Below are 27,170 nucleotides of genomic sequence, written 5' to 3' on the forward strand. Positions count from 1 at the left end.
TTGCATTTAGTTTTGACTCACAGAAATCAAATACTTTTTTGCCACTGGCTACAGTCTTACAGATTATATTAAGTTCTATTGTTATGACCTATATAAATGTTTACAAATATACTTAAAAAAAAAATTAAATACTTATGAACCCAATTTCAATGATTATACCTAGGTAAATGTATAAATTGCTCTCTTAAGTCTGGTGATAAATTCGATGTAAATGCATCAGGACGAATATCAATCTTAATGGTATTGCATTTACTTATTGGTTTTAATCATTCGTTGAATCTGTTTCCAGTTTTTTTTGTTTACATATAAAATATGTCCAGAATTAAGAAATGGAAAATCATTCAATTTATCATTGCAATTATTGTATTTGTATCAAATATATCAACAAAATCAAAGCGGAAAACAATAGAAAGATGGATTCATTTTATCCCGGGTAAAGTCAAGTAATACTTCTTGTCATATACATTATACAGCGTGATTCACATAACATGCTTACTCCTATTTTTCCTTTAATAATGAATTTCCTTTAAGTTCTTATTTTTGGTATTTTTAAATATTACTCTACTCATATATATTTAAATTGTTGATTCTATTTAGGGGGTGTCCTGCGGTTTCACTTCTGTTTTTCAAATGGGAATCCACCTTTTTTACTGTATATAATTTTTGATTTTTTTAAAATTTTGGTGTATCCACCTAATTCAAAAGTTAAACTAGTAGTTTCTCATTTATTAAAAGTATGTACTAATATGATAATAGTTCTTTAAAATGGTTTCACAAAAATATAAAACAGATGTAATTTTGGACCTGGTCTTATGATTTATCGCACATGGATCGTACAGTTTTACAAATTATAATATTAATATGGGATGTTTTGTTTTCTCAATTATATTATTACGATTCTCTGGTATGTTTAAGAATGCCAAAAATCTGATTTTGAACAACGGCAGCGTTGTTCGAAGTTAGATAAATAGAGTTGAGCAGGTTTGCGGCGAATCGCTCTGTATATGAGTATAAAATTAAGTTGCGATGGTACGCACGGTACAATAACAACGCGCGTATTATGGTATATTATAATGGGCGACCCGTCGACGTTCTATCAGAGAGCCGAGAGTTAAATGAGTCGTTATGGAGCTGTCAACCGGCGGCGGCGGCGGGCAACGTGCGCTCCTATAGTCATCCCGTTTCGGAGGAGGAGTGGCCGCGGCGGCGCTCGTGTTGCCGGGATGTTCGGCGGCGGCGGCGGTCGAGACTGCACTCGGATCTCGGCTGATGATCGTTACGGTACGCGCGTGTGTGTGTGTGATTGTGCTATTTCCGTTTTCGTGTGCGTGTCCGTGTATATTATCTCTTCGCGGATATAATATATCGCTGGTCCGCCGCCGACCACGTCGTATTCGATAATAATATTGTAATCATTATAATAATTTATAATATTTTTATCTCTTAATAAAATTATTATTGGAAATCTTAACGCCGTCCCGCCCGACATTTCCGGCGTCCAAAAGGATTCGACGACTGCTTAATTTTTTTCGCGTTTCTCTGGCAGGTGTATTACTGTTTTTTTTTTTTTTTAATCTCCTTTTTATTTTAGTTTTTCGCACAGTGATTTATTTTTGTTCCGAAAATATACTAATTTTGTGTTGTCCGCGAACGAGTGCTCCACCATATGTGCCTAAAACTACGGTATTAGTGAACAAGTGCGCTGTATAATAATGCGATAATATTTATTTTACATTATTCTCGGAACCGTGTTTGAAAATTTAATTCCCCGGATCAGTGATTTTACCATCGGAGGAACGTTTTTTTCACCCTGTATGGACTGAACCCTTTTTATACACATCGCCTTTGGAATAATCGGTGAGTACTCTCCAACGATATTTTATTCATAATTTAATTTATTAGGTACACTAATTTAATGTCAACGCACGATAAACAAGCTCAATCCGCCCAATGTGAAGTAGCTCATCAGACGGCGGTTTATCACAATATTATATAATATACGTTTCAGCGTTCAAATATCAATGTGCTTTACCCATCACTATACATTTATTTTTGAAAGTGGTAAAATAGTAATAAAGGTTATTAATATTCATATTATTTTGTCATCGACTGAACTATACTCTGTACTATAACAGATTTATAAACATCGCCTCCCGCATTCCCAAAAATATATTTTTTTTACAGAACTTTTACTATTAAGACTTTGCAATTATACAATATAACAATCGGCGGAGTACTCGATGTTTTAGAATTTATACAAACGTAATAATTACTTAGTCCTTTATTTTTATAAATTTCAAGAAAAAATAAATGTTAGCGTTTTAATCATCATACGGCTGTGAATTGAATTCACGACAAAAGACATAGAAAAATGCCAAAACTAAAACAAAATAATATGCAGTTTAATATGCACTTCAAACTTCAATAAATATGCATTTAACATTTTAAAAACTGACTAAAAATCAAAATCTTAAGGATAGAAAAAAGTTTTGCCTTATTGAAAATAAAATATAATGTTCATATTTAATGTAGGTATTTAGGTAGTTTTTTACAAACTATAAATCTTTTTAATTAATTTCTACAGGTAATATTTGTATATTTTAATAATTAATTAACAACCTGCGTAAAATGAAAATTAATTCACACAATTTTCCTAAAAAATATCAAAATATGCAAAAAAGTTTCAAAATTATTCATTGTCATACGATTTAAACTTTGTGCAACGAAAATTACGTTTTCATTCAGCTAAATAATATAACAACTAATCTTAATCTACAATTGTACTGCCCTAAATAATCATCATTGATTAAGAATAATATACAGATAATGATTTGTGTACTTGGCATAAATATTATACAAACTGAATTAAATATTTTTACAGTTTGTTATTGAAGTTTCGTAATATTGTTTCGTTTGAAGAAATTATTCTTTTTATTTTTTATAATTTTATAGATTATCTTATATACGGCAACATTGTTGGTTGGCTATTTTGATTGTGTTTGAAAATTATGTTTTTTGTTAGGTATCAAATGCCTTAACCGTTATAGCTAATTTTATTTTGCGGCGTACAATTGTATTGAAGTATTAAATCAGAAATAAAAGTTATTACTTTAGTTCTCAATAAATCCTACTTATTATTAAGTTCGTCGATATTTTTTTGCGCCTAAGTGAGAACTACAGGCTACATCATAATAATATAATGCCATCATATCGAATATGCCTACATGTCTGAATTGTTTATTAATGCTTATTTAACCATATGATGTTTTCGATCGATTAAAAATATTAACAAACATGTCAAACATATCATTTACATGCAACTTACCCGTATAAAACATTATTGATTAATGGATACATTTCTAATGGTTTTACCATGTTATGAGAAAAGTTAAAACTATAGTTTATGTTATAATGAACGTATCGATATTTCAGACGATTTACATTATACAGTAGAATAAATTATATTATAATCTGTTGCACACGCGCTATTTCATTAATCAACGTAGTTCTATATAAAAAAAATTGTGGTTTTATTATAATGTAACGCCTGAATCGAAAAATCAATTAATTAGTAACGTACTATTATATAACGTTTTATAGGAAAACAATTATAGGTAATGGAGTTTCATAAAAGTACATTTTTTTTATTTTAGATTAAAACCTATGAAATCGGAATGTAATTAAATTGTGTTAACGTTTCACGTTCACTAGTAGCATAGGTACCTAACTATCAAGTAATTACTATTTCGTGTTAAAATATCAGTATTCTTATTAATAAATATTAATTTTCCAAATTATAATTAAAATGTATAAAAGAAAAAGATAATTATTCATTGTATTTATCGAATATTTGTGTTCAATGTTGGATGATGCATTTAAAACTATATATATATATATATATATAGACCAGTCGTTGAAGTAGTTGATATGTTTTACTAAAATTATCAAAAAGTATATTAACTGTTTTTGTTCCATTCTTGAAAACAATAACACTCAATTAACCATTAGTTTACGGTCATATTCTGCAGTAATTTAAATAAACATAAGTAACTTCTATAATAATAATACTGATAATAATAATGATAATAATAATATTCTAATGTCTCTAGACGGCGGTTATTATAATTTTCAATGTTCACCTACACGATCTCTCGTAGATCAACGACGTCAACGTCAACATCCAACACAATGTAATTTTTTTTAATATTTATATATTTTGACATATTTTAAAATGAAATCTGTAATTATTTTGACCAAGAGATGGACTGGATAATATTATAAGCCAAGGAACTAAACCTCCCTCGGCCGATGATTTCAGATTCACACGAATGAATTGAAAAAACATAGTTTTTGTATGAATTTTTAAATTATTATTCCTGAGATTTAGTATTTGGTGCGATATTTTTTTTAATATAAAAACCACACAAATTTCAATTGTCTAATTATATGGATAATATTTTACACATTAACATTCACCATTGTTCCAATAGTAAATATAATAATTTATAAATACATAAAGGTACGCATATTGTAATATTTTCATTAAAAAGCGTTTTTAATAAGTCCTACTGTATTTGCCAACCAAGCCTAGTCACGTCTCAAGATGTATAATTTGTACACGTATCATAAAATATTTTATACATCCGTTTAAATTCGCCCGTTTAGCATTACAAATTAATATTGATTTTCGTCGATTCTTTGAATAAGTTGTTAAATATTGCCTGTTCAGATCGTCGGAAATTGGAATTAAAATATATTGTGTTGTCTCTATGATCATCTATAACGATATTATATTCGTGATTATTTTGTTTTTAGCCGACTTGTTTAAATTTATTGACCGCGTCGTCTCACTCAAATATCGTCCATTCGTCATTTTCACGGAACGAGGTTCGAAACACTATACTAGTTTAATCGAACCGTTTATTTTTTTTTTTACATATTAAATTTCCTCGTTTAAATCGAATGTTTTTAAACAGATATTTGATATAACCACATTTTGGCATATAAGCGGATTTTTCGAGATATAAAAAAAGGTCGTTTAAGCGTGATTTTGTTCTTTTAACGACAATTGAAAAATATTTATCGGATTTTTAATAATGTTGAACTCTTTTACACTCACACACTTGAACAGCTACCCGTGTACGCTACCCAAAACTTCATGACATTCAGTATAATAACAATATTCTAGTCCATATACGCACCTATAACATAAATAAATACAAATTGGCACTTCTGATTTTGAATTGTCTGAAAAAGAAAATGTTTTTATTATATACCATTATTATTATTTCCTTTTCTTTTGTCCGGAATAATATTTTACCTGTAATAGGTTTGAGGGGTTGGATCTTTGTGTTCTGTCATGGTCTAAATACAATGATATATATTTTACCCTTAATATACTTCTTAGTATTCCTTTATACAATTATAATCCTTAACTTCCATGAACATCTTTTTCATTGGATTTGAAACATAATAATATACAGAAATGTATTGATGCGTTGAAATCATAATAGGTAGGTATAAGAAATATTCGTCATTTCTTATCTTGAATTTAAAGGATTAGATTTTGTGTTTTGACACTTAAATGTAAGTAAAACATTACCCTTTTTCTCGGAAGTGTCACTATAGTTTGGCTCATCAGTTTTCACCAATTGTCAACATTTCATATAGTATTTTTAAGTTGATTTGTTATCAAACGAATATAATATTTATTGCTATTATTGTTGTGATTAGTTTTACCATTAATACAGCATATATTATAAATTATAATTCATTAAATAACTATACTCACAAAAGTAAAATACATATTTGAAAATGAACTATACTGTATATTATATTAGTATATATAGTATAATTATTATTATATACTTATTAGTATATGTATAGGTAGAAAGGAACCGAGGAAATATAAAGTAGGTAAATAATAATAAGATTTCACTTTTAAAAGTTCTTTACATGGTGAAATACATGGAATGTACACAAAACTACTTTATCAGTAAAAATAAAAAATTACTGAAAAAAAGATAGGAAATAAATAAGAATCAATCAAATTAAATCTTCTAACTCAATGTGATAAATGAGTACATAATGTCAGGTATTACAGACATAAAATATATGACACGACGCCACCGGATACAAATCGAGCGTAAATCCAGTAAACCTTAAATAAAAGTGAATTATAAAAGTATACTTAAACGATGTATTGTAATATGAAGCCTCTTAACAGGTTGAACCTTTTTAGCTTACAAGAGATTAGGACCCAGAACGGGATTAACATAGTTGTTTACAGAAACAACAAACACCGCTATTGCCCTGCATTTAACAGATTTTTAATGGTCACATTATATTTTATAATACAGTCGTAGTCGTCCCAATGGAAAGGAATACGCTCCCGTCGCAAGTCACGGTTCACTGTTTTGTTTTTTTCTTTTTTGTATCGATCTCGTACATGTTATTATAGTATTATAATATACAGAATAATATTATATATTATATTATTCAATTCCCATTACAGGTACTCCGAACGCGGCATACATACGAATACGTAGGTAACAATTAACGTCGTAAGGTTAAATACTTTAGTTTTCCTTTGTCTATCGGACGAGCTGTTATACTGCAGTCACTTAGTTCACACCAATCAACTTCGGATATTGATTATTGACGTCGTACAACTCACTGACGGTATAATAATATGTAGATAGGGCCATAGGGCTACGCTCGACGAACTGGAAAACACTCACTGATTTGAATATTATTATCATAATTTATAATAATATCGTCGTATCTCCTCGGACATTTAAATATTATATCGACGGGAAAGTATACCGCGCGCACAACGTTATAGACGAGATAATATTATGATTTTAATGCGTTACGAGTGTAGTTTCTAGTCGTACAGTCGTTGCACTCGCGGTCTTTTGTGTATCGAAGACGAATACATATTATTTCCCGTCCAGATAGATCGATAATATAATAATCACTCGATAGAATGCGATTTCTTATGCCCGGACAATGTCCGTTGTACGATAACCATAATAATAATATGTAATATTATAATAACATAATATCTTATATTATATTACCCACTACCAAGTAGATGCCCACTCATATGTGTTATTATTGCCATCACATTTACATAGTGTGGAGGAATATCACCGATGCTGTTTATTATAATATCATTATATAGCTAGGCGGATAATATATTTATAATACTATTAGTTGCGAATCGATAGTAATTCGTTTAATTACTATAATGTAATGGCGTGTCGCGTGTGCGGTTTCCACAGTCGGAATCATCATCATCATCGTGTACTATTATATAGTGCAGCAGACGTAAATAACACATATTAAATCATAATAATTGTAGTACATTTTAACTACTAACTTGTACCTAATACACGGCACACTCCATGATATTATATACATAGTAAATAATACTTGACTCTGTGAATTGTGACGACGATATAATAACAATATTCGTCTGTATCTGTGCGTTGTACATTACAGAATTATAATTTATAATATTACAATACATATGAAATAGACGTATAACTATATAGTTAACAATATCGAACGTTAAAACTGTTTAACCACCGTCACCACCGCAGCCGACTAGATCGTCTAGACTCTAGATCAAATTTTTAAACCACACTCCCGTTGTATACCTATAGGTACGTCATCTACAGAAAATCCTCATATAAGTGCGCCGCCAAACACGCACGTCGATTCGACCGCTTCCATACGATATTATAATGTACGATAAATTATTATACAATAATTACTATATACACTCGCACACGCAGAGTGTTTATAATGTTAACGCATGATACACACTACCTATATAATATATAGGTATTTTGTGGCTAATTGACTAATTGAGAGGATCCTCGTTATCGGCGAGTCTGTTGACTGCGTACACCGAGCACCGTATAATATTAAAATAAATAGAAGAAAAAAACAGTTATTATTTTATAACCAACAGTGGCGAGCGCCGTATGCATTATTTACATCCAGGGTTAAGGACGACGATGACAATCGTTTACCTATCCTTTCGGCCGCATGAACACAAATAAAATAATATAATAACTGAGGATTTTTTTCGTACTCGGAAACTTGTAGACGATGAGTTCCACATTCGGAATTAATATACAAATATTATAGAGTATACACTATTGCTCGGAGCACCGTTCTACGCTTTTAAATTATAGTCTATTTTAAAACCTTTTTTGCGCGGAGAAAATTAAAATTGTCAACAATGACAACTACACAAGTTTGGTGAAATAATTTGTTGGAATCCCACGAGACTTGTGCAGTGTAACGCGAATAGCTTATTCGAGAGCAACAAGTCATATTGGCTTAATTGTTTCGAAAACAAAAAACCCATGCATCGTGCATCCTTGCGAAATTACATATTATAACATATAGGCGTATACCTAATTATTCTTTATGATGATGTTTAATTAATTGCGTGGGCGATGCGCGTGCATACGAATTCATCTTATAAATGTATTATGGTAGATGGAGAGGGTCTTCAATTTAAGACTCAAAATAACGTGGTTATCTGATACGCGCGTCATACGATCATCGTCGATAGTATTTTAAGTTCCCGCTATTTACAGTTATTAAAAAAAAAAAAAAAAAATTGTAACCATCCCAGTGGATATCGTTTTTCGATCCCGCGCCGCAGTGGCTACTCATCGGTATACATTATAATATATTACATCGCGTATAGTGATGTGATGCACACCGATCCTAGTAATACAATAAAAATACAAAAACCGACCCAAACCGTTAATAAGGAACGAAAATAGGGTAGTAAAAAAAAAAAAAAAACTATATACAGGTATACTATGCGTACCCACATAATATAGAGGAAACGCGGGTACGACGTACAAGAATTCGTGGAGGCTGCGCCGATGGAGGATGTTCAAGGTCTAACCCTAACGCGCGCGTACTCACAAACACAAACACACACACACACACACACACACACACACACACACACACACACACACACGCTCATAACAACGGCCGTGCGCTAATGTCTTTATTAACTTGTACTTCTCCACTCGGCGCGCGTGCGTGAGTCTGTGTGTGTGTGTGTGTGTGTGTATATATATATTACTACGCAACAACAACAGCGGCGGCGGTGCAACGAACTGCCTTGCGCGCGCGCGCGCGTACACACGCACACACACACACACACACACACACAAGCGCGTACTTACATGCAACGCGACTGCTCATCCTCTCACCGCTGATAAAGTCATCATCGTCGTCGCGCGATCATCGTCTCCATCCGTCGACCGGCCCCGAAGGAGAGAGTCCGCCGCCGCCGCCGCAGCAGCAGATTGAGGTATATAACATAATCGTAATATACACGCACGTATAGGTACCTACCTCACAAACGAAAAACACCCACCGTGTAATCATACGCCTAGGCTTCAAATTATAGGCGGATTATAATATCCGACCTATCCGACGACGAGTCTACATGATACGAGATCGTATGCGATGCGGAGAGATAGACGTGCGTGCGTGTGCGTGTGATAGAGACACAGATATAGGCGCAAGAAATATTATTATTATTATTATTATTATTATCATTATTATTATTATTATTGTTGCCAGCAGTCGAATTTCAACTATGCCAAAGAAACAAAAGAAAACTCGCGCGCCGGGTAGTGTATACCTGCATAATAATAATAATAATAATAATATAATATATGTATATAATAGTAATATAACGAATACAAACGCGCATCCGGACCAATAGTATAATATGCGTGTGTGTGTTTGTGTTACAACAGATAGAAACCGACGCAGACGACGCGGTGTATTGTTCGGATTCGAATAAATAATAATAATAAAAAAAATCGAAGATGGCTCCGACTGAGAAGAAAAAATAAAGAAACGACGAGCGATAGGAATTCACTACAATCGATCGCGAGAGCACATGGCGCCTTAATTACATTTACGTTTTCGGCTGCGGCGGCAATGACTTTATTAGTAGCATATTATATTAGTTCCACTCGCATGTACAGTATACATTTCATATTATTATTATATTATATACGTCCTATTTTACAACCGCGACATACCTAAAGGTACGTCCTACCTCTACCTGTACAGTATAATATGATATTATATAACTGCAGCCTACCCACCTAACTCTATATATTTTATAATATCCAAACACATTATATCGTGTATAATATAATATATGAGTTTAAGACGTGTTATAGGTACTATAATATAATAATATATATATTACCCATATAATGTAGTGAGCTGGTACGTATTTATAAAATACCGTCTCTATACATGTACAACGTCCACCCCCGCGACGGGACCCTGATGGATGCATTGTGCCAGCTGTACAGAGTCCGGTGAAAAAAAAATATATAATACTAATATAAAAACGCGACCCCGACACGTTTTCGGCTGAATATAACTACGCCTCTCCTCGAAACGCATTTCAATTTCTTTTTTTCTGTTTCTCTCCGCAGGTATCATAATATCAGCAGTACCTGCCCACAGAATAGGGCGCAGTATCGCACTGGTGACGACACCCTCATACCGTCCACAGCAGCACAGGTGTATCGTGTGTATGGCCGTCGCACGGTCAGCGGCGTTTAGCCGTTCGGGTCCAAATCGCATCCGCCCGCAGCACCATCGCCGCGGCGGTGTCCTCCGGTATGCCTGACAAGGAGACCAGCATGCTGTACCCGAATCCGTTCGACTACTCCGTCGGGCTGTCCCTGCAGTTCCCGCTGTCGGCCGCCGCGGCCCCGCCGCCGCCCCCGGACGCCAGGGGATCGTGCATATGGAACCCAAGTCTCATACCGCCCGCCACGTCGAGCCCGTCAACGTCCGGCATGGGCGCGTTCCACCAGCCGATACCGCACAGGTATTTATTATTATTTTATTATTATTATTATTATTATTGTAACGAGAAGACCGAGGACATTGTGACGTATTCACTATCCAGGCACTCCAAAAACTGGCCAACCCTCCCAAAAAAGGTCATGCATGATTTATATACCTTGTGTCGGCATAGGAGGTATATTAAAAGGGTTTTCCGAATTTAAGGTCACTCTGCACAAACTTCAAAATAATATTATCATACACATACGTTTTAAGAAAAATAATGTAGGTAACAAATAATACATTGAAGAGACTGACTGAAACGAGTAAATTACTAAAGCGGTTATCTATATAATAGTATTTGTATTATATTATTTTATATACAAACGTATATCTTGTGTTATTTGGGTATTGTAGCTACCAGTTATATTTGACTAACGACCGATAAAACTTGTTCATGTCATCACTATCTGCCAATTGGTCACACGTGTGGAGTAGAACAATTATACTGATCAGCATCTGGAATAGTCTAAAGCACTTTGAAAAAATTAAATAGCAATATTACAGTCCAAGATCTAAATGTGTCTCATATGAAATTATGAATCCATTTCGACTCTATACTGTCCTATTATAACAACTGATTGCCATAAGTAATCGAATCACGACTCATTCAAATAATTTTTGTCATAACGGGCAGTCGCCGTCCTATCGTTTACGCTTACTGTATTCCTCAGTTTCAATCTAGTATTTCCGAACGTATTCAAATATATCCTGTAAAAATATGCAATTAGGTACGCGAGCAAAACGTAACGTAACGCTTAGATTTCGTAATAATCGTCGACTATACATTCAGACGACAACTGTGCCGTCGGCGGAAGAGACCCTTTTTTCTGCTCTTTGTCGCCACAATAACCCCTAGAGACTATAGATGTCGGTGAATAAAATGTTTATGTACAATATAAATTATATACAGTGTAATAAATTCCTATAACAGCGTCGCCAATCGAAGTCCGGTAGAGGATGTTGATTGTTGGCTGGAGATGATTTTTGAAATATTATATTACAACAGCAGTAGATGTAATAATATTTATTTATTTGACAACCGAACGTAATTCGGTATAATAATTATTATGAATTCTACCACCTCACCTCAATCATCCCTATTTTATTTGTACTTAATTGTTCTCTGCCTATTCTTATACTCTTCGACGGCTAAACGTCCGCTCCTCAATGGCAGTAATTCTACTGCAGCAACCATGAAGAAATTATAACTACGATTTACGAGTTTTCGATTCGCTGAAAATAATATTATAGGTATAGCTCCTATATTATACTCGTATATAGAATTATTGCTTTTGGTTATTTTTCTACGTAAAAAAAAATTAAGTATAATATAGGACACGGAGATCCGAAAACTGGTTTACACTTGAGTCCTCCATATACAATACATAATATCCTCATCTCTATATTTTATGGTCTCACTTTGGCCCGTATAATAATAATAATAATGTATATTATACTTCCAGCGACGTTTTACTCACTCGTAAGTCGTAGTTTGTACGTATGTATACCTATAATATAGCCACGATACTCGCGGTACTGTATTATTGTTAAAAACGTTTAGCGTTTTATGCGTTTCGTCTACAGCAGACGATGAGCGCGGGCGCGAGTGTAAATTACCGATTTCGTTCGGCGTGACGGCCGTCAAACGTTTGACAAGTGCAACAGGTGAATATGTAATATTGCATATAGTCTCAGTTCCGTTATTATATTATATTTAGGTGTGCAGGGTTGTTATACTTATTATAATATATTATACTCGTATATATATTATGTACGAACCGAACTGCGGTCATAACACGTATAAGTAATAATAGTAGGTACCTATATAACGACAGAGACGTTGTAAATCTACGAGTGTCCTTAGGGTGTTGACAAAAAAAAACAGTAAACACGTCACGCCTTGATACAAGACCGACGCTGTATATAATAATATAATAGTGTATAACCTTTAACGCGATGGCCGACGCAGTTTAGATCGTCCGAGAAACGCACTGCGATCCGTTCAAACGCCCGTCTGTTGGACCGCGGGAAAATAAAAACCGAAACGTGTGAATAAATAAATAAACGATCTTCCCGCCGTGTAAAACATCGAATTTATCAGTTCTAAATGAAATTTGACCGGGCCGTCCTCGGGGGACGATTGCTACTCCGCGGAAAAATAATATATACGCGACGATAAAACGACCGCCGCGGCGCGATAAAAATATAGGTGTCTGCAAAACGCTGACTAGGACGGGATCGCAAACGGTTCCCATCACACATGCGTAATAGCATAATATTTTATAATGATAAACCTCTGTGTGCTGAGAATGGCAGAAAAAATTTAACTACCATAATATGACAAGTGATAATATAAAAAAACTCTCGTCTCGATTAACTGCACTGGACTTCAGTCCGGACTTTTCACACACGCGAATCGGGTTGATCGTGCATCGAGTAAATTATCTGCACATTAATTTTGTCAAAATATTTAATATCATTTATTTAATTATTTCATAATATTATCGTTTATAATAATGTCTAAACCTCTTAACGGCTTCACGTATAAAAGTCGTCATATTGTTCAGAAAAACCCTTTTTCGTTGCAATCATGCACAAACATTTGATGTTTTATGATATTTTAAGTAAGTAAATTAAATATTTAAATATTTATTTCTTAACTCAACTAATTACAAGGCAAAACAATGATTAAGTTAATATTCGAGCAGTTTAAAATTGGTTATTTTTTTTTTATATAAACGAAATCGACAACCTGCAATATCTCAACACTATATTGATAACATAACCCAAGCATTTTACTAACAATGCTCCGGTATCATCAATACAGAATTATGTTTTCATACTTTGAATAAGTTGCAGGATAACAATTTTCCAGATTATTATTACTGTACTGCCCGTCATCGCATACTTATTGACGTAATGACGTTTAAATAATAAATAATTGTTCATCCCCGATCCGGGTCAACTTTGCCATCACCACAGGCACAGAATGCACCGCCGGTCGTTTTATACGGGTGTCAGCTGACACCCACGTACCCCTTTGTGCGTGCCACTGAATTTCGGCGAAATGTGGAACAAAGTAATATTTATATAGGTTTACAGACTATTGTGTACTTCACGCGCATTAGAACACTTTTTATTATTATATTATCATACGTATAATATAATAAACACACACGCGAATATCGGAGTAGTTAAAGTGTTTTGCACTGCCCATCGACCACCCCCTACCTACTAATTCACACACACACACACACACACACACACACACACACCACCGTTTGGCGTGAACACAGGAGGACGAAGCGATTACATTACGCGGAGTGCAGTGTGCGTGTATATTATGGCAAAGAGGTTTTTCAAAAGAATTCACGCCTCTGCAGGGAAGACACGGGACAGGAATGTTGTATTGCCGCGTACTCACACGCACACATACTGCACTGCAGCTCATATGCGACCGGTGGTGGACCGGTAATGGTATTTGTTGTAAAAAGTAAAAGAAAAAAAATAATAGTAATACGTACACGTACAATACACAGCATAATATAACGTCGTATATAATAATATGTAGGACGGAAGACGATATAATAATAATATAATATAATAATATGTGAAGGGAAAAAATGTATATGGCAAAAAAAAAAAACGTTTGTTTGAACAACATCGCACTGCGCGGCAAGCATTTTTCGAATACGCGTTCGAAATCGATCTCAGATACTTGCGCGACGTTATATTTTTTTACATCCGTCTTCTGGTGGTTTGTTTTTTTTCTTGTACGTGAGTCGTTCACTTGGGAAAAACGGCGATAATCTGCACGCACCGCGCATTGCACATATTACTATTATTGTTTTCTTTTTTTTTTGTCGTCGCTGCTACGACGACAATTATTATTATTATTATTATTATTATTATTATTATCATCATCATTATCATTATCGTTGTTGTACGGTGGGTTTGCAAGACGATTTTCGCGCGCGGTTAACGGCTACAATGAGGTAATTTTTTAACGTTTTAGATTCCGAGCGAAGCCGCGAGGAATGCGTATTTTATTGCAGTTGTACAACGATGTGTTTTTTTTACGTCTGTGGTCGTTTTTGCTTGTATAAAAGGCGAGTGATCAGATCATATTATGATGCTCATTGCTCATACTTACCCCGTTTATTCCGGCAGCAAATCGAACGTCTATATATTGTATATAATAAACTCTAGGGGTCTCCAAACTACGAGTCTGCAGAGTTCGTTTGGTATTATTGATATTTTTCTCACGTTTCAAAATATTATAATGTACAACACGTCCGTTTTTCATAAAACGAATTTTGGTCTTTCTTGTCATTATTCAAAGTGTATTAATAATGATAGGGACTATCAAGACACTGACCTGAAATATTATTTATTTACATTGGTAGGTATTTGAAAGGCAAATTAACACCGGGAGCGCTGTCGTATTGGTGGTTAGGAGGGTTCCCCACGCGTGGGAGTTGAGATACTATATCATCAGATTGTATATATTATTCCGACGTTTCGAATACGTTTTGCTTTAAAGTTTAAATGCAGTGTATTTGAATTTATTTTATGATATTTGTAGAAATTGTACTTTCCAGAGTATATAAAGTAAGCTATACCGCTTATACCAATATTTAACATTTCAATAACAAAATTCATCCACCAAAAATAGTAGGATAACCAATATAAAACTATATCTTTACATCCTGGAATCGGAAGACAAAAATTATTTGGACTAGAGAGTGTTTTGTTAATTTGCTCCCCTAGCGATGTAAAAATTGCAATATTAAGTATAATTAAATAATGAAAACAATAAAAGCGTTTTTGAGGTTTCTTTCTCTATGGGGAACAGAATAGTTGAAAATATTTATATTTTTTACCGTTAAAATTTCCTATGAAGTATTGCATTTTCGATCAAGTTTCTCTTCGGATCATTTTTTATATTATTTTTAGGCACATGTGTGGAGGCTTGTGGGCTGCTGTTGCTCCGGGAAAGCAACGTATATACACTGTACACACATATGGTATATAACGTGCCCCACTCAACGTGCATAGAATAAAATATGATATACGATATATTAATAATAACGCTTATACATAATTTAAAGAGAAAAAACCGCACACGATATAAAGACCCGATAACTCGCGGGATTGCGTTACAAACGGTTATAACATGTAATCTTATTTTCTGATGAAAATTTTTTTTACCCCGACTTTAAGTCCGTTGTTTGTCGAGAAATTGCGGAGGTGTATTTTTTACTGATAATCTGACGGTTTATATAGCTGGTAGTATACATAATATATACTACATAATAGTATTGTATGCGTTGCACAGGAAGGTCCATTGTGTCGTGTATCTTTTTTAGCGCAAATATCACCTCAGCATCTCTTCTATACTTTTATAAACACGCAAATTTTCACATCCAACTCGAGCTTTTAACTCGATCATCACTACCGTACAACACTATAAATATGTACCCGGCCATTGTTGTGTTATCAACAGTAATTTTTTTTGCTATCAAGCTAATACATTTTAAATTAGTTTCTCGGTATGGATATTGATCGAGTCAATTTCATAGGTCATATATTGGCCATACTGCATGGCCAGGTAAAAAAGAATATCTTTGGTATTATTTTAAAATTTTTCATTAAATACCAGCTTTGTATACTGGGTGATAAGTGATTTGACACTGTACTATTTTTACAATTGAATTCCTTGATAAATGATAGACTTTTCAGCGAAGTAAGCCTAAAAAGAACTATCATTTAGTGAGCTTTTTTAACCGCAAACCATAAAACTGTTGAATTTGGTTATGGTAAAATACAATATACTAAGATACGATGTATATTCTGAAAGACAACATTATTGACATTCACTATCATACAAATAATCCAATATCCTGGCTATTTCGAGATCCCATGCGTGAGGCCATTAACCCGTTCGTCCCTGAGACGTTCTCATAATGACTTAGTTCGGCCCGCTCACATAATATAATATATAATGTTTAATATTATATTGTACGGCGGCGGTTGCGGTGGTGCGTGCGTGCACATCGTCCTTTTCGCCAATTGTCGTTAATTATTGCTCTATATATATGTACGATGGTGGACAAAAGACAAATCACGGGGCCGCCGCCAAGTCTTTATTAATTTCAATTACTATAAATGGATACCCAATTGAATGCAATGAGGATGTTATCCACTGCAGTCCAAATATATCACCACATACATTATGATAATAACAATACCAGTTATTATTACTTCGTGTTAGTGCCGGATCAAGCCTAATAGCTCTAAGAATATTCGTTTTTCCTAACCCTCGACAATAACTTCCCCCCTCCCCCAGAATAAATTACATATATGAAACTATAATGCTTATAAATAATAAACCTACCAACAAAAATTAATATTTGAACTATGGTAGGCAGCCTGGTAAAATGTGTATACTAGGTACCTATGCATAATGAAATAATAAACCGTTCTTCATCAAATTATTTTCCTACGATTATATTTTTTTTAATAAAACTGCACTCTTACATTGTCATCTGCAGTCATCTCAGTATAAGGACTTCTTTTTTCTTCGGCTAATTAATAATAATCTATATTTTAAAACATAAAATATATATTACAAATTTATTGCGTAACTATACTCGTATAAGTATAGATTTTAATTTCAAAACGTTTTAACTAATATCATAGGTTTTAAATTTGTTTAGTATAGATATCAGTACATCACCTACGTTTAACCACCATATGAATTTACGGTACCTACAAGTTATCAAAGTTATGACACCTCAGCTACATTTTTTTCGTTAATCCAGCCCTGTGTCGTTATTGTTAGTAGTATATAGGTACACTCGTGTTTCCAAAATTCTTCGCCCCCGAGGCAACGAACCGCCAAACAGGTGCAGTCTTTTTCGTTTTTGCCGGGCCAAGTTTTCTCTTTTCTATCAGCATGTAATTTTTTCTAGCTCGTGATAAATCAAATTTTCACTAGCAATTGCCCGCGATGTCGACGTGTGCATGTGTGCTGCTCCACGCTGTCGGTGGGGCGGAAAATAGGCGGTCCGACCGAAAATTATTACGCCGTCAATTTACGTATCTCTATACGTATAGAGGTATCTGGTATACGTATAGCCCGTATAGGTACATAATACAACCTCCCAAAAAAAAATAAAAAGAAGAAGAAAAGAAAGAAAAAAGTGGTTGTTACTCTATCGGAGATACAGGGAGAGACGAAGGAGTATAAAAAACCAGTTTGTTTTAACTATGCCGTTTTATCCGGCCGAAAACTTCGGAAAACATAATTACTTATTTCCCCTCCGCCGCCGCAACCACCGGTAGTGCTGCGGCGGCATTATAAATGCGTGCACGCCTCACAATCGAGCCGGCCGAGAAACGCGTTAAATCACGGCCCTAAACACAAACGGCTAATCCGCACCGGAGGCCAATTTCGAAATAAATAAAGTCATAAAAACGATATATATATATATAATATACATATATATGTACTAAACACATACACGTATGCATGAGCGCGGCAAAAAAAAAACTAGTTTCCAACGCACACACTCGGCGGGGACCGGAGCTCTCTGCACAGACGGACCGAGCGGATAGTAGGAGAGAACCGGATTCGGCTAATTGGCTCGTTTATATATAATGAAACCAATGCGCGTCGTATATGTATGTATATATATAGGTGGGCATAGGTGCACGTCGTTTTGCGGACCGCGTCGTTGTCCAAACTACCAAAAAAACAAAAAAATTCGTATATATAAACGAAAAAAAAAATTGACGAATTCGCATGAAGAAAGAGAGAGAGACAAGCGAGTATTTTTTTACAATGTATATATTATAACATAGTAATAGAAGTAAGAAATTTAATAGAATATTTATTTTGCTAGGACTTGATTTTTTTTAAACATTGTTTTACAATTGAAAGAACACGTCTGTCCTCTGCATACCTTATTAACGTTATAAATATTTTTGTTTATTTCACAGTGAAACATACAAATTATTACAACTTCAAATAATAATCAACCATAACATTTCTATAGGGACGGCCAAAGATAAACAATAAGTACTTGGTATTAACCCAAGTTTGAACTAATACACCTATAGAATACAATTTATAATTATTAATTTTATAAAAGTAACAAATCGTTCCAACATTGCATGCTAATGCCGTTTAAATATTTAATAAGATAATAATATTCATCGCTATTTTGGGCTGGCTCAGACTTAATTTGAGGCGACTATGTCAGCCCAAGTTCTGTAAACAAATAACAATATCCTCGAAATATCTATAAAATATGATGCGGAGGTTTAGTCAAAATAACTGATCAAAACCAGCGTTTTTTCTATAATATTATATTGTTAACAATTTTAATAAGATAATCATTATTTTTCTTCTGTTTCGCCCACGGAGACAATCAAAATATTAATACTATAATTTACCGTCGGAATTCCTTCGTTATATCCGATTTCTATCGTCGACATTACGCCACCACCGTCACCACGGACGCGCGCGCGTCCATACTAATTGTTTACCTGCAGCAACGCACCTCCCTAGCCCCCGCAACCCGGCGGTTAGCTCCCCTCCCCCCATCTAATTGGCCAACGGCGGCTGGAAACGCACACGTGCATTTAATTGGGCTCTCCGTCGGATAGATTGATGAAATATATTATTTATTGTTGTCTGCAGATGACCACGCCCACTCTGTATACATACATTTCGACACTTAATGCGCCCTTGACGGCGGCTGTGGTGGTGAGAAATCGCAGACAAATTAATAACCCCGAGCGGAGCCTGTAAAATAATGCATAAATAATTGTAATAAATATCGTCTTCGGGACGATAAAAACAACGATAATACTGATATTGTACCAACTGATTATTATTATTATTTTGTAATGATACAAAATATATCTGGATGTTTCGTTTTATTTAAAACCGAGAGGAAGACGAATCGAACGTCTGCCGCCGATATCGGTACGTCGTTAATCTGTGATACGCACGATAATAATATAACTGTCCCCCCCCGTTTGAGAACGCGTATCACCATATATTTTACTGCCGCGGCTGTATTATATCGACAGCCGCCGCTAAGACAATAATATGTTCAGAAGTCTGTTTATATTACATTATTATAAAGTCTTCCCAGCCGACGAATCTGCGCCGCAACCACCGCCGCCGCCGCACACATTCCGCGCCGTGGCCTGTCGTACGAAAGTGGATAAAAACGACAGAGACGATAATAGTATTAATAATAATGATAATAATAATAATAAGCTCGCTAATAGGTCTTTGTGTATTGTGAGTCCGTGAAAAAACATATACACACACATGTGGATATATGTATATAACGCGAGCGCGTGTCTGTGTGTATACGTATATACACACATATATGTATAAATAATAAATAAATAAACGGGTTCCAAATAAGAACTGAAACACGAGCTAAATGCTATTATGGGGTTTGACAGATTTATTAGGAACCAGTTTTATGCGCTTATCTGACGACCAAAACCTGTAGTCTTTTTTTTTTCATTATTATTATTATTTTTTATATATAATTTAATATATATGTATACATTTTTTTAACGGCCGTTTTGTGGCGGAAAGCTCAATCGAAATGAGACGCGCTACAGACGTCTTATAGATGCTGCGGCTGAGGGACGAGAGGGGAAGTGAAAAAAATGTGTGTGTACATATATATATGTATATATACACGCTCTGGCTAATCGGAACGAATTAAATTCCATTTATTACTCTCCCGTTTTCGTTAACCATATAATATATAATAAATTTTATGGACGTGATTGGCTTACTTGTCTTTATAATGTTCATTTATACCTACTATATTATATATTTCGTATCCAGACTTTAACAGGTAATCGACCGAGCTATACGTTCACACTTACCATTTTAATAATATAATACGCAGCCCATTATTAATAATTCTCTTCTGCACTGAAAAATGTTACATCATACATCAATTCATTATATTAAGTTATATTATTATATTTCACCGTATCCATTAAAAACACACAATTATTATGTCGTTAATTTTTTTTTTTTTAAGCTTATGTATGTATCAAACTCAAACATTATTATAAGTTACAACTGCACACAACAAACAGGTGTCTGGCGCATTTGCATTAATACGTGCACGGTACATGTATACTGTTTGACATTTAAGCGTTAACTAAGCTGCTTGCCCGCATTCATTGTAGCGAAACTGTAGTATTCGTGCATGCACGCTGTACATACACATTATTATACACGACACACACAAAAATATACATAGATGTATAATACAATGTATTGTAAATATAACATATTTTAAGAAAAAAGATCATCGTACAAGGAATTCGATGGTTTTATTTTACCGTCGCCTTCGAGATTACTGCTGCGGGGGCATTAAAACGATTATTGCCCGACCGGAATCCTTTTCACCAGAAAGCCCCAAAAATTGTTAAAAACATTTAGTCAAGGATGAAATACATAATAATAATATTCGAACAGAGAGGAAAAAAGAACCGGTACCGTGAGTTCTCTGTACGTATCTTTTGTGTTCCATTGTGATATTTCTTTTCTTCTACTTGTCGCATATGATGGGCATTTTACCGCGATGTTGGACAAGGCTGTGAACAATAAGGTCCACTCAGCGAATACCCCACTGCAACCCTATACACACGCTCAATGCTGCACTGTCGTATTCAATATACATATATATATATATATATACCTACCATATATTATAAGGATCATGTATAGGTCATATATAATATATATTATGTACTGCAGGTATACCTATTTATACCGCTCATTCGATCCGGTGCCCAGACACGTGCTACGTGCAAAAATATCTCTTCGGGAGTATAGATTATTTAAGACGACAAGGCCTCTTCCCCTTCTCCAGTCATCGAGCTTATGTTGTGATTCATATTTAATGTATGTATATAAAGCGACGGGCAAGCAGAAAGAGACGTAGCGCTACGTGTAAATATTATATTATGTATAAATAAATACGTAGGAAATCCAAAGAGGCCACTGATTATATCCTCTTTGTACACATAATCTCTGTACTCTGCAGTGTATCTGTACATACGTATATACAAATAAATATATATATTGTGTATCGTAGGCCGTGAGAGTGCGGTCAGTAAATCAATGGAATCGACGAAGCGCGCGAGGTATAATAAGGCTCGTGGAATGGCCACGGCGGCGGATGAGAAGTACTATATATAATAAAATATACAATATTATATATATATATACTCACGTGAGAAGAGATAGACGAAGATAGCATGATGTGCGAGAGGGACGTGAGCATAACGGCAGCAGCAGCCGGTCGTCCGGTGAGACGGGGGCGCGGGGAGAGAAGAACAAGACTCGCACAGAATCGCCGTCCCGATCTCTTATATTATTATTATTACACACTCACGCACTCTGTGTACATATATTTATATACACTCCGTATGTAGTGTTGGCGGCGGCGGTGGTGGTGGTGGTGGTGGTGGTCGTCGTCGTCGTCGTTGCAGTCGTCAGCAGCAGTTGAATGCCAACGAGACCAGTAATATACAAGGGGGAAATGACTGCGGAGAGAGAAGTACCTAGTCGCCACTATAATACAGCAGAAGAAAAAAAAACGTACACACAAACGACTTTATATAATAAATAACAACTGAATCCCGGTCTCGAGCAACACAATCGTGGGGGATTTATATTATTTACATATAATATAACGTACAAGGTGCACGTGAACGACACACACACACGTGCACACTCTTCTCCTCGTCCTGCTCGCAACACTGTCATCGTCGTCCTTCGCGTTCAGGACGCGCGCATCTCCGTACAATATACGATTATTATTCGTATATATATATAATATATATATATATGTATGTGTACGACGTGACTACTACTATATAACTACTACAACTATTACTACTACTATAAGACAAACACACACGCATATTATGTATGTGAGTGTGTGTGTGTGTGTGTGAACACTAAGTGCTAACGAATATCAATCGTTATTGGTATTCGCGTCGCGTCTCAACCCTCTCGTCCTACGGTCGACGAGTAATTCCCCTTTGCCCCCGCATCGTGTTATATTATAATAATAGTATATATCATGTTACAAGATAATCACTTCATTTGTTCGCCTCGTCCTTCCCCCCACTCGCCAGCGACAGAGTATAATATTCCGTCTACTACCGTCTATTACCGCTCACCGTCGAAAAATAATCTATACATACCTACATCGTATAATACCACACGTATTTTTAAAACTCTACGCCTGCGAACGATATCCGCGTAAGACTACAACTCACCAAATTTTAATATTATAATAACAATGCTGCTTGCCGTCGTGGCTATAATAATAATAATAATAATAATATTCTTCCATCCCAAAACCGGCGTAGGTATCTACCTATATTATATAGGGGATACCTTTCCCTATGTATTATTTTCCGATTAAAAAAATAATTATGATAGAAAAATTAATTCGGATAATCGTATGTTAAATAAATTATACGCGCACGTTTAGATACATTTAAGCATATAATGTACACATGCATATATATATATATATATAATGATGTCGTTATAACATTATAATACCTATGTTATCATGGCCCCCAATGCACAGAACTGGTTTTCGCGCGTAATTAAATACCGTTTACGGCACCGTCTCGCCGCCGTCCACTGTAATTTACGAAAACGCTAAATAATATCATAGACATTTTCCGACGCGCAGACAAACGTCGATTGTGGAGGGGGTGGGGCATTCTCGTGGTATGTATTTACCGAAAAGAATGACTTAATTTATATTATTTTATCGTACGCGACGATTATACGTTCGGATTGAAACGAGCAGCGGCAGCAGCAGCGTTTCACGGAGTGTAACAGAGTCGTCTCGTACACACACACACACACACACACACACACACACACACACATATTATTATAATATACACGTCGACGTCGTATCTGATGTGTCAATGTGTGTGAGTGTGTCTAGAGTCTACCTGTATAGACACGTTTTCCGTGTGTATATAATGTCGTCTTTTAAACACGGTCGTTATACGCGCGCGCGTGACAATAGTCGAGCTGATTTGAATGTTTCAAACAAACACACACACACACACACACACACACACACACACTTGTGCGAGCTCGGGAGACGAACACACAAACAAACAAACGAGAATTTTTACGCGGCATATTATAATATAGATAGGTAGTTGCGGGCATTACATATAGGTAGGTAGAAATTAGTTAAGGCGCTGGCAAACCCGTTGAAATATTATGTAAATTATCGTGTCGCACGTATTTTATTGTTACTATCATCATCATTAGGTGAACAGTAAGAAATTATAGTCATTTACATTGAAATGCTCTCGTTCGTCACACGCACACACGACGTATTACAGTGTAGACACTAGACACCTATATAGCTGCAGTTCCGTCGGACACGGTGCGTATTATAATATATTATTATTGTGCGCTGCAGTGCCTTAAAATAAAGTCACCATTGTAGAGCGCGTTTGGAATTTATTATTTTGTTTCCCATATTATTATTATTATTATTATTACAATATTCACTACCGCCGTACGACTCCCTTAACCCTTACTCCTCCCCCACACTCGGTCGCCCCGTTAACCACGCGCAACCGGTGTACCTACACTTTATACACGCATTATTTATATACCTATAGACACATGCGTCTGCTCGAGTTCCCATATAATAATAATAATAATAATAATATTATGTACTATAATGCACAAGCGTATTATGTACGTTTTTCACGATTCTCTTTTGTTCCCCTCCCGCTGCAGCCGCCGCCGCCGCCACCGTCGTAGCTGCATAATATGTATCGTGTGTATATATATATACGTGTAGAGTCGCTTCTGCTCGCCGCGACGTCTCATCCGCAATCGTTTTACAACAATGGACCGTATTATAGTGGCGCGTTAATTAAGACGTGTCACGTTAATGCTCGTAATGATCATATACAATATAACGCGAGTTTAATATATAATGTGTACCTACTGTTCGCCTGTACAGCCCACAGGTAATACGTCCGTACATATTATTTTTAATTAACCCTCTCCCCCTGCGTATACGACGTACCTTGTGCACACGACAGCACTCGTAACAACATTACATTACATTATGAAATAATATAATATTATATCATCATTATCGTGAAATGGAGTACATTAATATTAATTATTTTACATATTATTACAACAATAAATTCGACGACCTCGATTAAAAACTGATCATGCGCGTTGTATGAAGAGTACAATTTTTTTTTCCTTAAGTTCATCGCACGTATCCAATAACAACTATACAAGTACGTACATACAGACATATAGTGTCTCATCAGCGTTCCTTGCATCTCAAAAACATAAACCATTATACATTATATCTGTGTATATATAGAATATAGGTACCTGCAGTGAGTTGCGACCAATGTGATCGTTGTTTTTTAGAAACAAAAAATAAAAACTCAAGCCAAATCGTTTAGTGTTTTCGATAGGTAAATCGATTTTTTATTATTAGATTCACTGTGATAATGGTTATAATATAAATCATCAAAATCACATGTATAGCTTTAAATTGGAACTGATTGCGTTATGTTTCTAATGTTTTTATATTTTGTGCACTTCTGACTTATCAGTTATCTGTGTACCATATATTGTACGACGCAGACTTGCAGACGTCTATACGTTAATTTGTATCTCGGTATACATATAGGTACCTACTAATTCGGATGCTGGACCTTCCATAGTTTTTACATTGACATTTGGGAGAAGACTCCGGTGCAAAGTACTGACATTTTCGATCATATATTTATGGTGTTTCATTTTCTTAGAGTACCTACTTATATTTAATTTAAAATTAGTAATTACTTTTTACATTTGAATAATTGCATGTTTATGTGTTACAAATCCAATACAAAACAATTATTGTATTACAGCACCAACATATTATATAGATTTTTTCTTTATTTTATATTAAATGGTCATTCGGTACAATAATAATACGTTCTACGAAATGTGTTATAATAATGAAAACTTTAAATATAATAATTTAAAAAAATGACCTGTACCATCACGGTGATCACGTTAATGGTAACTTACTGTGCAATACATATATGTTTACTGTACACGTGCTAGTATCGTACATTATAATATTGTGTTGTATTATATAGTGTATCGCCGTTATTCGTCCGCATATATATTTTTATAGATATATAGATATAATACTGTAATATGTTACACTCGTATACGGCTATAATATAATAATACGTCTTATTGTACGCGTCGTATACCTAAGTAGTACAGTGACTTATGTGCTTCCATTATTCATCATCAGGGCACCACGTAGGAGTGGAGATCCGTATACACACATATAATATATATATATATAAATACCTGTACAACACTGCACATGTATAATATATAAATGTTGACCCCGCGCGTATTATTGTAAATTACGCCCGATGGAGATAATATGCGTGCGCGGTTTTTTTTTTCTTTTCGTCGTGCCCGCGCTGACATTTCACGAGGAAAAAAAATTATACCTATACGCGTACACACGGCTAGGTGACTGCTGCAGTGTATAATAATAATAATATATACGATACAATAATATTATGTTGTATTATATATTATATTATTATATATAGCGAACGGTATTGTATTATATATGCGTCCCGCTCGCGCGAGTATATGCACTCGGCGGCGATAAATCGCCCGACCAGTTGTAAATCATCGCGCTCGTATATATGTATATACCTAGCTATACCTGCCTCCTACATGTATTCCACTGCACGCGCGCGAACCGACTTTTTATCCGTCTTTATAATAATAATAATAATAATAATAATACGATGATATTATTATAACGTGCACGCACTCTTTAATTGGACCGATTCATCGGCGACGCGTATAATGGGATCAAATAACAGCGGCTGCAATAACGACCTATATAGTATAGGATATAGGTAATATCAATATACGTCTGCAGCGTGCGAGTGACCCCTTCGAGAAAGAAACCGCCACCTACGCCTCCCTAATTTTTTTCCTGAAATGTTTTGAACTTTTTTTTTCGAAGACCCGATGACGGTGAAACGAATAAACAAATATTAAACCCGTCCGACGACCCCGCTCGCGGTGTAAAACGTTAATGGCGGAGGTGGTTGGACCGCGGCGC

General features: G+C 35.1%; 1 protein-coding gene across 1 annotated transcript in view; it reads left to right on the top strand.

Annotated features, from left to right (window-relative positions):
* Window positions 1–1,242: 1,242 nt before the first annotated feature.
* Window positions 1,243–27,170, top strand: part of LOC111039750 (transcriptional activator cubitus interruptus) — a 37,775-nt gene continuing 11,847 nt past the window's right edge. Inside the window, exons 1-2 of the mRNA XM_022323358.1 lie at window positions 1,243–1,857; window positions 10,509–10,909. Of these exons, the coding sequence (XP_022179050.1) occupies window positions 10,698–10,909 (212 nt within the window). The 5' untranslated portion in view covers window positions 1,243–1,857; window positions 10,509–10,697. The remainder of the gene's footprint in view (window positions 1,858–10,508; window positions 10,910–27,170) is intronic.

This window comes from Myzus persicae, unplaced genomic scaffold (genome assembly GCF_001856785.1).
Source record: "Myzus persicae strain clone G006 unplaced genomic scaffold, MPER_G0061.0, whole genome shotgun sequence".
NCBI classification, from domain to species: domain Eukaryota; kingdom Metazoa; phylum Arthropoda; class Insecta; order Hemiptera; family Aphididae; genus Myzus; species Myzus persicae.